At 45.4% G+C, this 14,989-nt stretch overlaps 1 protein-coding gene across 7 annotated transcripts in view; it reads right to left on the bottom strand.

Annotated features, from left to right (window-relative positions):
- Auts2 (activator of transcription and developmental regulator AUTS2) overlaps positions 1-14,989 on the bottom strand; it is a 1,094,751-nt gene that overhangs the window by 13,750 nt on the left and 1,066,012 nt on the right. For all 7 annotated transcript variants that reach the window (XM_060382248.1, XM_060382252.1, XM_060382249.1 and 4 more), the window contains 5 exons: positions 14,780-14,875; positions 10,381-10,452; positions 9,305-9,334; positions 7,057-7,128; positions 1,529-1,670 (listed from right to left, as the gene is read on the bottom strand). In XM_060382248.1, coding sequence (XP_060238231.1) covers positions 1,529-1,670; positions 7,057-7,128; positions 9,305-9,334; positions 10,381-10,452; positions 14,780-14,875 — 412 coding nt within the window. The remainder of the gene's footprint in view (positions 1-1,528; positions 1,671-7,056; positions 7,129-9,304; positions 9,335-10,380; positions 10,453-14,779; positions 14,876-14,989) is intronic.

Below are 14,989 nucleotides of genomic sequence, written 5' to 3'. Positions count from 1 at the left end.
GGGCCCTGAGTCAAGGCCAGTTTAGGCTACATCAGACCAGACTTTGAGGGCAAGCAGCTAGGATGTGGTAATTCTCTCTTTACTGTGGATGTAATATGACTAACTGCTTTGGGTTTTGCCTTGACTTCTCTTCAGTGAGGAACTGCATCTTGGAAGTGTAAGCCAAATGAACCATTTCCTCCCTGAGTTGCTGTTTTAGTTTGTTTGTTTGGTCAAAGTATTTGCTATAGCACAGACATAAACTATGACCTTACCCAGATATTCCATAAAACCACTACATCTTCCCTGTGTATACCTTAAGTAGAAAGGGACAGTCCTCTTATTTTTTGAGACAGAGGCTTATGTAGGCTAGGCTGGCTTTGAACTCACTATGTACTGAGGATGACCTTGAACTCCTGATTTGCCTGTCTCAGTCCCCGAAACAGTGGAGTGATAGGTGTGCACTACCATGCTCAATTTATTCTGTGCTTCAGATGGAACCCAGGGTCGAGTTGCTAGCTAGGCAACTTCTCTATCAACTGAGCTATATCCCTAACCCTGCTTGTTTACCTTGAGAAACCGTGGCCCAGGCAGTGCTGAAACTCACTGTGTAGCCCAGGCTTGCTCTCAATTATTGTGTTTCTCCTGATTTTGCTTCCCAAGTGCTGGCCTGACATACCTGAGCCACCAAACACATGAAGCCACCTGTCTTAACTACACGCTTCTTCCATCCTCGGACCCTCAAAAGGCAGTGTGATCGCCACGGTGAGGAAGCACTCACTAATTGTCCTGTAGGCAATGGAAGTGTGAGGCTGAGTTCATCCTTACAGGATCCCTGGATTTACTGCCCTTCCAATCTGCCCTGGCAAGCTTTCTGATCTTCTTCAATAGCTTTTCACGTCCCTTTGAGTTGTGTCCGTTTAACACGGGAATAAATGACAAGCTAAAGCAATGCAAGTGTTGCAAGGCAAAGAGGACCTCTTCGTGTGTGCATGCACTCATGTGTGTGCAGGTACACGTGCACACGTGCACACATGTACAAAGGCCAGAGGTGAACCGTAGACGTGATTCCTCAGGTGCTGTCTACCTTGTTTGGTTTTAGTTTTTTGAGGCAGGGTCTCTTTATGTAGCCCTGGCTGCCCTATGTAGCCTCAAACTCAGAAAGATCTGCCTGCCTCTGTACCCCAAGTGTGGGATAAAAGGCGTGGGCCACCACACTCAGTGCCACCTTGTTCTTTGAGATAGGCTCTCCAATTAGCTTGGGACTTGCCAATATAGCTAGGCTGTCTGGCCAGTGAATCCCAGGGACTGGCCTGTCTCTGCTTCCCCGCTGTTGTAACTACAAGGACATGCCACCTCACCAGCTTGATCATCCCTTGGTCCTTATTGCATGAAACGGGTATATCAATGAAGCAGGGCCACCCTTCTAGCGACGTGGGGTGCTACCTCACAAGCTGGTGTAAATTCTGTTCGTTAGTTATTAGCACAGAGAGCCCAGGCATCACTCTGAATTGTCGGCTCTCCGCACCACCCCACCCTCTGAACTCACCAGCGGCAGAGAACAAAGTGGAAGGTCGTGCCAGATCGTGGGGGTGGTGGATGGCTCCAAAGAGACTTGGGCCTGGAGGACGGCTCAGGAACTCAGGTTTCAGCCCAAAGTCCAGCTTGTGTGGGTCTGACTGCATCTGTTTCTAAAGCAAGAGGAAGGGGAGAGGGTGAAACCAGGAGAACAGCAGACAAGAGATATTAGCAAACAACTCGGGAGTGGTGTGCGGGTGTGAGGGGGCTGGCCAACACTGTGAACAACGTGAGAACAAAGCCTTCAAATGCCAGGAAAACAGCCTGGCCTCGCAGGGACTCTGCTAAATGGTGGCACCTGCTTCCTACATCAGAAATGTGTAATGGCAGAAGTAGGACTGCCAAGTCCAGTTTGAGGGTACAGTCAGGTCCCATTTAGTCAAAAACATTCCCCACACAGGCCATCACTTTGTCATAAAGGCCTAGTCAGCAGGTTCTTTTCCCACCTCTCCATCTTACATAGATGAGGCCAGGCCTCAAGCCCACTACGTAACCAAGGATGATCATGGAGTCCACATCCTCCTGCCTCCACCCCTACAGGAGTGCACCATCATGCCTTCTGTGGCACTACAAATGAAACCCAGGACTCCCTGCATGGAAGGAAGCACCCTACCCAACTGAGAAACATCCCTACACTGGCTTCCTTTCGTTTGTTTCTTGTTTTGAAGCAGAGCATCACCTAGCCCAGGCTGCCTTCAAATTTGTTACGTACTTGAGGATGTCCTTAAACTGCTAACCTTTCTGCCTCCTGCTCTCCGGTGCTGACATTACAGTAAGCACCACCATGTCTGAATGCAGGTCCCCTCACCAAATATTTACTTTATTTCTGTATAGTGGGGGATAGGAAGGGGTGGTGTATGTGCGAGAGAGAGAGAGAGAGAGAGAGAGAGAGAGAGAGAGAGAGAGAGAGAGAGACATGTCTGTGAGGTACCCATAGAGTCCAGGAAAGGGCAACAGATCCCCTCAAGCAGTTTCAAGGAGCCAGAGTTGCAAGTGCTTGTGAGCTACCCAGACAGTTTTTTGGAAGCAAACTCAGTTCTTCTGGAAGAGCAGTGTGCTAGTTAGTGGGGTTTTGTTGTGGTTTGTCTATTTTTTTTTTTTTTGTCAACTTGACAGAGGATAGGGTCACCTAGAAAGAGGGAACTTCAATTGAAAAGTGGCCCCATCGGACTGGCCTGTGAACAAGTCTGTGGGGCCACTTCTTGATTAATGATAGATGTGGGAGGGCTCAGACACCATGTGTGGTGCCATGGTTCCTGCCCTGGCTTCCCTCAATAGTGGACCCTGACACAGAAGTGTAAGCCTTTCCTTCCCAAGTTGCCTTTGGTTGTGTGATCATCACAAACAAAGACAAACAGCAAGTGCTCTTAATGGCTGCACCATCTAGCCAGCCCCTCTGCCTGCTAGTTTCAAAATGATAGCATTTTAAAGCTCATTACACTAGGAATCCTGCAAGAACTATCTAATGTATAAAATTAATTGCCTAACGGCTCTTTGTCAGAATCTGATATAGCACAACACATTAATTGAACCACTGCTGTATATTTAAAAACAACAACACAGAAGCTGGGGAAGGAAGCCAGTGAGTGAAGTCTGTGCTGGGCAAGCAGAAGGATCTGAGTCTGATCCCTAGAACACACCTTTAAAAAAAGCTTAAGCGTTGTTATGCATGCTTCTAATCCCAGCCCTGGGGCTCCCTGATCAGCCAATGAGGCTCTGTCCCAACAAGTAAGATACATAGCTGCTGAGGAATGACATTTGGCCTCCACACACAATTATACACACTTGTATGTAGAGATGTGCATGTGAACATTCATCACACACACACACACACACACACACACACACACACACACACACGAGTATCTTTTTAATTAGGTATCTTTTCCTTTCCAGTTTCCATCCTCCTTTACTTGGAGTGGGGAGGTCAAACTGTGAGCCAAGTACAGGCTCTCTGTATGTGAAATCTTTACTATCCATAACTTCACTCCGCCTTCTCCTGTAGTTAATTTAGCTGCGGCCCCTCAATGGCTATATAGATTAGCCTACCATCTTTTCCTCTGCCCCAACCTAGCACCATCCTAAAGGCTGATATCCTTCTGAACTACAGGGCATTAAATCTGCCCGTCTTGAGTTTTGACAGCCAGCTTCCTGCCTTCCCAGAGTCACTCTGTCCACTAGCTCCCAGCTGCTCTTTGCGCTGTTCTCTGGCTCATTTCACTGCCCTGGACCTACTTCTATTTGGCTCTTGCAATCTCTTGGGCTGCTCAGATGATCTCAGCCATCTTGACCCTACTCTTGTCCTGTCTAAAACTCTCTCCTGTTCAGGAGAACCTGCTCCCTGCTGTGTTATGGTGGGAGAGGTACCTACATCGACTTGGGTGTGAAAAACTCAGGTGAGGGAAGATGAAGCAACCCTCTCTCACCCATCAACCCTTTCTGAAGGTGAAATCTAGCCATGCACCTCATGGAAACACACAGAACCTTTGCCATGTGACACTGCATTTGACAATGGAAGACAGAGGACATCTGTAGGTGTGGTTGCCAGGCATTGTTCATCTTCATTTGGAAACTGTCTCCCCACAGTCTATCATAATCTGGAGCCCACCAGGCTAGGAGGGCTGGCCAGCAAGCCCTAGGGGTCCATCTGTTTTCACTTCTTCCACTCTGGAACTATGAGTGTAAGCCTCCATGAGCAGCTTTTTTTGATATTTCTGAGAGTTGAACTCAGGTTGGCAAGCTTGCAAGGCAAGCATTTTACTAACTGAGCCATCTCCCCAGCCCATTACCTTTTACTTAAATGCATATATTACACATACACATGGGGTAGCGGGGTGTGGCTCACTAGTGAACACAGGAAGATCAGCGTCCTAAGCCTGTGGAAGGAAACAGCCTGTAGGCCTCAGGTCTCCACAGATAATCCATGAGTGACTAAGAGAATGAGTAAATGTACATTCAGGAGTAAGAGACAGAGCGATGCAATTTCTGCTCCAGTCTGTGGGGAATGCCACAATAAACACCTCACTATCAAGGAACAGCCAATCCCCCAAACCAAGCTTCTAATTCTCTGTAAATCTATAAAAATCTTCCGAGCACCTCCTTTAATTTAGTTGCCAAATTATTTAGTGCTAATATTGCATGGTAGACGGCATGGACTCATTAAGTGCGAATCAGGTCCAACAGGCAGAATGGGGCCTGGGGATTAGAAAGCATTCGCTGGGAGAGGGAGATGAACCGAGTCATCCATGAGCGAGAGGCCTGGCTAATTGAATTGGGATAATGAAAGTCAAGTCACCAGGGGCATGTTCATGGAACAGAAGTTGCTAAAAGAGCTGCCTCTCTGCCATCTTTCATCCCTTTAAACTCGGGATTTAAAAGGAAGATGGGGCTTACCTGCTGCTTCACTCTTCCTGTCACCCAGAACCCAGAGTGAATTGAAGTCATCATGGAAGCCTAGTTAGCGCCTCAAACTACACCCATTTCCTGGCTGAGCTGAACTGTGAGGGCTCTAATTGTGCCTTGCCTGGTAATAAGGTAAAAGTGAGCAAGATTCACTGACGGGATGTGAGGGAGCACAGGTGCCTGGGAAACAAAGAGATGTCTTCCTTCCTCAAGTAGGAGGTGAACATCATTTTCTTCTCATTAGCTCTTATTTACTTGCGTTTGTGCGTGTTCTTGCCACTGTGTGTGTGAAAGTCAGAGGATAATTTTCAGGAGTCAGTTCTCGCATCATGCGGGCCTGGGAATTGAACTCAGGTACTCAGAGTTGGCAGCAAGTGCCCTTACCTGTTGAGTCATCTCACCCTCTTGTTTTTCCATTTTTAATAATTATTGTTGTATGTACACCTACATATACATATATAAATGAACCTGCTGAGTCCATGTTTCAGGATTACTCACTTGGTATTGGATAACCAGTCAGGGAGCCGCAACCTAAACCAATTCTCCCTCTCTCAGCAATCACTAACTGCTTATAGCTCTTCATCTGTGGGGAGGCCTTTGAGATTTTCCCCATCCCTGCTGCATATCAGCTGGTGGCACTATTGTTTATGTTCACCCTCTTATTCTAAATCATTGTAACCTTCACAGAGGGCTTCTCTTCCCTGGCCCTTTCTGTTTCTCCCCTCCCTCCCTCCCTTCCTTTCTCCTTTCCTTCCATCATCCCTCCTTCTCCCACTCCATCTCCCACTACATCCATCAAAGTGTTGGAACCTGGAGGACAACCTGTAGAAGCTGGCTCTCTCCTTCTATCAGGTGAATGCTGGGGATCAAACTCATGTCGTCAGGCTTGGTGGCAAGTACCTTTACCCACCATCTGGCCAGATCCCCCTCTTTTATTGAAACAAGATCTCATCTATAGACAGGTACAGTAAATAACTGGCCAGAAAGTGGTCCTGGTGAGGACGCAGTGTATTCTAGCCTCCAGAAGGACTGATGCTATGGCCAGAAGAGTAATTGTTCAAAATTGTCAATTATTACGTATACAGCCAATGAGCACTCAGTACCTTTGACTTCTTGTGGGATAGATATGATCAACTCTCCAAATCCATAACATGAAAAAGTATCTTTTTAACCATTTTAAATTTTTTTAAATTTCTGTGTATTTGTGTCTGAGTGTGTACATATGGGTGTGCCCCTGTGGGGGTGCCGCTGGAAACTGCAAGAGTGCACTGGCCTCTCTGTAGTTGAAGGTACAGATGGTTGTAAGCTGCCTGATATGGGTACAGAGAACGGAGCTTGGGTCTTCCACGAGAGCAGTCAGTACTCTTAACTGATGAGCCATCTCTGTGGTCCTTCAGCAAACAAACAAACAAACAAAAATGGCTGGGCTAGTATAGGCAGCCAGCACCAAGCCTGATGACCCAAGTTTGATCCCTGAGACTTACATGGTAGAGAGAATGGACTCCTAAAAGTTGTCCTTTAATCTACACACACACACACACACACACACACACACACACACACACATACACACGCACATGTGTACACACACACACACGCATACAGTAAATATATAAATAAAATGTAAAAGCAAAACCCCCCAAAATCCCAAATCCTGAAACAGTCCCTGTTGGCTCTTCTCAGGTTTAAATTTTATCTAGATTTCATTCTTGTGATATAGTAGTTCTATATAGATTTCCAGAAGCTTTATTTTATGAGTTAATCCATTTTTACACCCTTTCCATTCATAAGACCAACTCATTAAAAAGGAAAAGGACACTCGGGGTGGGGAAGGTGATACTTGTTTTAGTGCTTGTGTTTTCCGTTGGTGACAAAGATATTTCTGAGTACTGTTTAGAAGATGGACTGGCCCTTGACCCTTCTTGTCTGTGAGGATCAAGGTCATCCTCAGCTACAAACCTAGTCCTAGTCCTGCCTGGACTATCTGAGACTGTTTCAAAACAACCGGAACAGTAACCAAACAAACCCTTCCTGCCTTGGTCCTCACACTCCTGAGCCCAGCCCCACCCAGCTCTGCACAGGGAAGGTCACACTGACCTTGACTTTCTGTTGGTGGTGGTAAATCTGCCAGGCAATGTGCACGTGCATGGCGCACCACTTTCCTGGTTTCTGGAATAAAAAAGAATGTCACTGTCAGATAGGAAGGCACACGTCAGAAAGCCCACCTTTCCTTTCCCCCAGCTCCCTGCAGATCTGGCTATGGAGACTCCTTTCCTTAAGACAGGCGAGCTCTGTGTCAAGCAAATGCAGCTCTTCCAAGTGCAGTCACGAGGAAGGCAGAACTGGCATCTCCCGTCCCATGTGGGTCTGAGACAACGGCTCCTTTACAAAGCAGACCTCTGGCAAGGACAATATGGCAAAGACCTGAGTCTCTTTGTGCAGCCTGTCTTCTCTAATGCCAGCGGGCGGGCCTGGTGAGTAGCAAGCCCTACCTAACAAACGCTGTCAAGCTAACAGGCACATCAGCCATCCAGAAGAGCTAATTAGGGAATGTCTGTGGATCGAATCAAAACAAGAGAGGGGACTGGGCTTTCAAAGCGTTACACAGAAATTTGTCACATTTTTTATTACAGTCTGGTAACCTCAAATGTTTCACCGAGAGCCAATAACCCACATGCCTCTGTGTGTGTGTGTGTGTGTGTGTGTGTGTGTGTGTGTAACGCTTTATTCTCTTCTAGTTAAAAGAAAAGAAAAACAGAATGAGGAGCTGAGAAGGAATGGATTCCTTCCTTCCTGAAGGGATCAAGTTTCTCTTTGGCCTTCTGAGGGGCAAGAGTCAATCAGTACAGTGTAACAGAGGGCAGGACCAACTCTTTCTGCTTCCTTTCCGCTTAGCTCTCCATGTGCTCCCTCAGGGCAAGTACCATAAGGGTGAGAAGGTCCTGCCTGACTGTAACAGCAAGATAGAAGCGCCTGGTTTCTGTAGCAAGAGGGGGCTGCTCCTGACTGAGACCCAAGTCTACACCGGGTCTGCTCTCTCAGAATTGAATTATGGGTTGTTTGTGAAACAAAGAACACACCCATTTCAGGCAAGTGAAGGAGGGGACCATGATGGCTAATACTCTATAGGGTTTGACAGGACATAGAATCATCTAAGAGACAAGATTCCAGGCACACGGCTGGAGAGATCATCTAGATGAAGTTAGCCTCTGGGCATGCTTAGCCGCTTCAGTTAACTGAGGGGGGAAAGCCTACTCTGAATAAGGACGGCACTATTCAGGGGACTGGGGTCCTATACCGAACAAAAAGGAGAAAGCAAGCTGAGTATTAGCATCCATCTTCCCCTGCCTCTTACCCACAGCCTCAGGTTCCTGCCACCTAGACCTCCCTGTTGTGGGGCCCTACGGCTGTGAACTGTGAGTCAGAATACAGTCTTCCTGAAGTTGGTCAGGTATTGTGTTATAGCAAAGAGAAAAATACCCAAGAAGGGGACTATGTGACAGTCAACAACAGGAACTGGATCATTCAGCCCCTGTCTTTCCATCTGTTTTCTGCCCCAGCTCTGTGCCATATAAGTCATTATGTATCTAGAGGTCACCTGCTGGCCAGACTCTGGCCCTGGGAAACATCCTGCCTATGTTTATAGCATCCTTTCATCACTCCCTGGGAGGTAGCTTAAATGGGGCAGGTATACATACTTAGCATTGACCTCTCTGGGCAAAATAAACAGATCCAAGAGAAACAAACCACAGCCGGCCTATGGCTTGCTTTTCCCTTGCATGCTATCCCAGCGTAGCAGGGAGGGGAGGGTGGCTGAGTCAGGTGGCTCACAAGTTCAAAGCCAGCCCAGGATACAGAGGAAGAGTAAGATCTTGCTCATAACATTTTTTTAAAGATTGATTAATTTCTTTTAAATTATATGTGTGTGTGTGGGGGGAATGGTATATGTGTGTGCAGTGCCCACAGAGGCCAAAGGAGGGCGTTGTTGGATGCCCTGAAGCTGGAGTTAGGGAAGGTTATTAGCCACCCAATACGGGCACCAGGAACCACACTTGGATCTCATACAAGAGCAGCAAGTGCTCTTAACTTGAGAGCTGTCTCTTTAGCCCCTTGTCAATTGTATTAATGAAAACCCAGTGGCTTAGCTTCCTCCAGCACTCAAAAAGAAAAAAAAAAATATTGAGGCCACTTCCCATCCCCCTGCCTGCAAAGCCAGCCAGCTGTTAGCTCTCCCACTGACATCCACGCTGGCGTGTCTCCAGCGCAGTCCCTGCTACTGACTTGTGTTTTTAACCCACAGAGAGTCAGAGGTTGCAGAGACAGTTCTAGAAGAAGCTCTTCTTACCCTTAACATAGGTCTGAAAGGATCTGTCAACTGTGAAGAGAAAATGACAACTTGGTTACATGCCTGTCACTCAAACAATTGCCCTAATTAACAAATTTGTAGTGCTTCATTAGGAGGGGAAATTAAAATGTTAGAATTTTACTTTTAAATGAAGCCCTTTTAGAGAATAATTAACCCATTTTCACACCATCAAAAAGCACCAAGCGTCCCCTCCCCCAGCTCAGGAGCACAATGACAAGCCCTCCAACCCCATACAAGTTTCACCAGCAGAGATGTGCCCTATGCCAGCATGACTTGCATGGAACATGAACCATGAGGGTCCCCGTTTTGACTGGCTCTGCCACAGGCCACTGTGTGGGGCTCAGACCACAAAATGAAGGGTGACATGGAGGGGTCATCTGGGAATGTCTGTCTTGTCCAGACCCTGCAGACCCAGGCTGTCCTCACACCATCCTGGCTTCATTGAATTTTTGCCACCTGAAGGGCTTAAGCTCTTGCAAAAAAGTCCACTTCAATAAAAACTGCTCAAAGAGTAGAGTTATAAACAACAGTCAACGGGCAAGAGCCTCTCCATTGTGTGGCTTTGCCTTTTGTTTTAGAGGCAAGGATAGCATCAATTATGAATAAATAACATAACTGGGGCATAATAGATATTTTATTTGGCTCTAGAGCATGTTCCATCTGTAAGAGCAGAGTAGTCCAGGAACTTCCTGACCACAAGCAAGAAGGGGTGTGTGTGTGTGTGTGTGTGTGTGTGTGTGTGTGGTCATGCGCTTTTCCATTCTGGGGATTCTATGGCTATTTCTTTTATGCAAAGAGAGATGTAAGCAGCTATAGTCAGATGGAAGGTAGACATACTGGCAGCACTCAATTTCTGGGCTCAGAGTCTTTTTATTTATTTTGTTTTCTTTTGTTATCCTAGCCAAGTCATTACCCTGTGTCATTCATGCAATTGAGGAGACTGTGACTTCTGTAAGGGACAGGCATTTTCTGACATAAAGGCTGGGAGCACGGGGTTGTCATCCTTTGCAAATGCCCCTGGTATTACCTGTGACTGAGCCTGACTTTGCACGTACCCTTGGGTCCTTTTGGAGCAGAGTGTGTGGGACTGTTCCAGGCCGAGCAGCCACATCAATAGGGTTGGATGTCTACAAATAAATTAGACCACAGTTTAGGATGCACAAAAAAAAAAAAAAAATCAACTTTATCTTTCTTACAGAATAGCAGAAATGAAGCATTATCTCCCTTATCTTGTTCTGAATTTTGACCTTTTCTTTTCTTTTCTTTTAATCTGTATTTGTGTATGAAGGCACATGCATGCATGTTGAAGCCAGAGCTTGGCATCTGGTATCTTCCCCCCAACTTCTCTTTTTGAGACAGGGTATCTCTGAACCTGGAAAAACTTGGCTGGTTAGCCTGAAGCATTGGGGATTTTTTTTTCTCAGTCTCCATAGAGCTGGGAATAAAAATTAAAAAAAAAAAAACAAAACAAAACATCGCTGGACTAGGAGTGAGGATGCGGGAGAGAACTGGGCTAGAGGACCCAACAGCAACCCACATAACAAAGGAAATCATTATATATAGATGTTAGGGGGAGGAGTGTCTGATCTTACAGGCATAGAGCCTGTATGTGAGTTTAGTGCATTAGTGAAGGTGCTTGAGAGGATCTATGCCTCTAATTTTGGGCTGGAGAAGTGGCTCAGCAGTTAAGAGCCCTTGCTGCTCTTGGAGGTGAGCTGGTTTGGTCCCCAGCACCCACATCAGCAGGCTCACAACTGCCTAGAACTCTAGCTCCAGAGGGGTCTGACTGACATGCACATATATAGAGACACACAAGTTTAAAAAAAAAAAAAGGCGGTAATTTAGGACACTAATCCTATTGTCTCACCCTACCCAGAGGTAAGCTAGGAACTCAGCAGCTTAGAGATGCTAGATAAGAAGATGCAGGTGATCCCTCTCCTCTGTTTGATCTAAAAAGCTACACAGGCAACTTTCTCCCTCAGACCTCTTCCCTGTTGACCCACACCACAAACTCCCACTGCTTTTCATTTATCATCCTCATTTGTTTTCCTGCTTTACCACCCCAACACTGAAAGAAATACTTAAGTGCACAACCATTATAGTATCCACATAAGCTGCATCTTTCAGGAGGGCTGACAGAGTTGTAGAGACACTAAGCTACCTAAAATCTTAACTGGTAGGTAACAACAAGAAATTGCACTCTGTGATTACTCATCAGCGATGGAGGAAATGGGACGAGAGCCTAATTTAGGGATGACATAAGATTTACTACTAAAATCCGCTGCTGTTCTTCCAATTCCAAACACCATTCTTAATTATCAGTAATAGTATTAACCACATTGCTAGACCTTTTTTGTCTTTTTGAATCAACAATAACAAAAAACCTGCCCCCCAAACCAAAACAAAACAATGAAAAAGGGAACAGTTACTAATGACTTGTGGGAAAAAAATTTTTTTTTTAAATCGTAGGTTTCTTATTGTTGTTTGTTTCTGATTGTCTTCTTTTGAGATAAGGGCTCTTATTATGTAGCCCTGGCTGGCCTGAAGTTTGCTGTGTAGACCAAGCGACCCTTGAACTCACATATCTGCCTGCCTCTGCCTCTCAAGTATTGGAAATGAAATTATATGCTACCCATGCTGAGCTGTAGTAGCTATTCTCTCTTTTTTTTTAATTAAAATGTATACATTATATATATTACAATGTATTTGTCAGTATGTATGTGGGACTCTGTCTGTGTGTGTGTGTGTGTACACGTGTGGAGATCAGAGGCCAGTTTATAAGGATCAGTTCTCTCCTTCTGTCTTGTGGCTCGCCAGGATCCAGTTCCCCAGGCCTGGTAGCATGTAGCTTTACCTCCTAAACTGCTTCCAGTAGCTTTTGAAACTTACTTACTTGTGTGTGTGTGAGAGTGTGTGTATGTGTGTACAGATGTTACAAGTCTCACAGATGGAGGTCAGAGGACAACTTGTAAGAGCTGAATCTCTCCTTCCAACACATAGGTTCTAGGGATCTAACTCAGGGTTGGTGGCAAGTGCCTTTCCCTACTGGGAGTCGGAGGGAAAAGCTCAAGTTTAGGCATGAAGCTTGCCTACAAGGAGAAGTCGAGGAAGAAAAAAAGAGAGAATGGAAGAAAAGCAATCAGCTGCTGTACAACTAACAATTAAGCTGCAGTTGTTAACAGCCTGATTTGCATACATATGAAGAACTCTGCTAATGAACAGCAATCTACATATTCAATCAGGAAGATGGCCTGGAAAGGCTTATTTCAACACCAAGAGACACTTTCTTGCCCAGATGTAGTTTGTGGTGTGATTGGATAATTGCAAGTGAGGGAAATAGTCTAATTTATTAAATGACCTACCAGTCTGCTTGGGGACGCACTGGAGATTTATCTCAACCTAGTGGGGACAGACCAGGGTCTGAGGGATTACTGAAAAACAGGGAAAGGAGACTAAAAATCACCACTTGCTGTGGTCATTGCAAAAGCCCTGTGTATGTAGACCCTGTCATTTGAACTACAGTTCCATGAACACGAGGGTGATTTCAAAGAGTAGCATCTAACCCCTAATACCTTTTAAATTTCTTTCCCTTCTGTGTTTCTGGTTTTTATGGCAACACACCTTAGAAAATCCATGTGTTCAAAACAGGATACCCTGGTCCCAAACTGGTGCTTTAGCTTAAGAATGGGAATGGGAGGTGGGGAATGGGAGGCAAAAACCAAACCACACATAGCATGATATCACAGCTGTGTGTGGTTGGCCATGAGAGAAGCATACTTCACTTTAAAAATTAGTATTTAAGGAAAGTCAGGGGCTTAAATATTATTCTGTATTCTTCTGATGTTGTTGCAAGCAGACCTAGGGACTTGTGTATGGTTAGAAGAGTGCTCTGTCTGAGAGCGGTCCCAGCCCCTCACCTCTAGGGAGGTGCTCCACTGCTGGTCCATGCTTCTGCTCTACCACAGCAGACTCTTTCAAAGGCAAAATTATTTTTGAATATTGACCTTTATAGAAAACAGAGGCTGTGCTGACCTGCATATTATTCACTATGAATTGAAAAAAAAAATTCAATTCTTACTAAGAATAAAAGATGAATAGTTTCGAGGGCTAGGACGATGGCTTGGTGTTGAAAAGTAATTGTTACTCTTGCAGAGGACCTGGGTTTGGTTCCTAGCACCTACACGTTGGTTCTCAACCATTCATAACTCCAGTTCTGGGAGGTGCGAACCCCTCTCCTAAAGGAGCACCAACCAGGCACATGGTACACATACATACATGTAGGCTAAATACTCATATACATAAAACAAAACAAAACAAAACAAACAACAAAAAAAAAAACAATCCAAAAGGTGATCTTTCAAAGTAGCGTATCAGAAACAAAGAACAGATCCTGACTTCGGGTGTGGGTGTAGGGTGGGAACAGTGTTAGCTCGGTCTAAGATGAGCAGAGAGAAAACACAAGCAAGGTAAGCTTTTGCCTTGCCATCAGCAGACAGACCTGTGTACAGACGTATGGTTGATACAGCGAAGGACAGAGAGTAAATAGAAAAAAATCTTTCTCAGACAAAAGAAACAGGAAACAACTTTAGTCTGGGAACCTTCATTCCCCCCCATACCACTAAAATCAACCAACACCTCAACTCTGTATGTTTGTTCATAATGTACACCTCAAAGGTAACTTGGCATTTTTTACTAGACATTTAATCTTGAGCAGAATTCCCCCAAAGAAAAATCCTTTTCTTCAGTGGTACAGCCTGCTCTGCTTCCACAATGACCTCTCACTTACGTTCTTTGTAAAACCAAGGAGAGGGTCTGAACAGGAGTAGGAGGAGGGCAAGAGGTAAATATGTCAAAGTATATTATAGATATTATATGTATGGGAAGGTCATAATGAAACCCATTATTGCTTACAATTAATACACACTAATAACAAGTAGGAGGAGGAAAAATATATCAAATATGCCCATATTGTATAAATTCTGCATATTCTTTCAGATTTTTGCCGTATTTTTATTTTATTTGTGTGTCTGTGTGTTTGTATGCATATGTGCATGTGAGTGCTCACAGAGGCCAGAAGTGGGTACTGGATCCTCTGGAGCTGGAGTTACAGGAGGTTGGGAGCTGCCTGATGTGGGTGCTGGGAACTGAACTTGGGTCCTCCACAGGAGCAAAAAGCACTTACCCCACTCAGCCATTCCTCCAGCCCTTTTCTGCACGTTTTGAAGAGTACAGAAAATTTAACTCATGAGACTTCATGGGCCCTAGCAATCGCAAGTTACATTTCTATTTGGGTTTAAGACTAAATGGACTAGAAAAAAAGGTCTCATTCTACTCCCCACGGTCCCTTTGGGTGTGAGCACTCATCGCTGCAGACAAGCAGGTGTACAACCCCCCTGCACGCCTCGCCTGGCCCTCCACTAAGGTAGGTGCCCATGTCTTCACTCAGGTTCTTACCTTCGGCTGGAATGCTCCTTGGAGTGAACCGAAAGGGCCCGTGGGTGGGATCATGGGGGGTATGCCCGAGACTGCAGGAGGATAGGAGTGGAAGAGCTGTAGCCAAAGACGGGGAGGGATTAAAAAAAAAAAAGGTTTTAGTAGGGGGCACGTGATATGTCCCAATTCCCATAGAAAGACATCGACATTAGCAAGCCAGCCAATCTCAGT

The sequence above is a fragment of the Meriones unguiculatus genome, chromosome 4, assembly GCF_030254825.1.
Source record: "Meriones unguiculatus strain TT.TT164.6M chromosome 4, Bangor_MerUng_6.1, whole genome shotgun sequence".
Classification (NCBI taxonomy): domain Eukaryota; kingdom Metazoa; phylum Chordata; class Mammalia; order Rodentia; family Muridae; genus Meriones; species Meriones unguiculatus.
The sequence above is the reverse complement of the archived record's forward strand: the minus strand, read 5'-3'. Positions and strand labels throughout refer to the sequence as shown.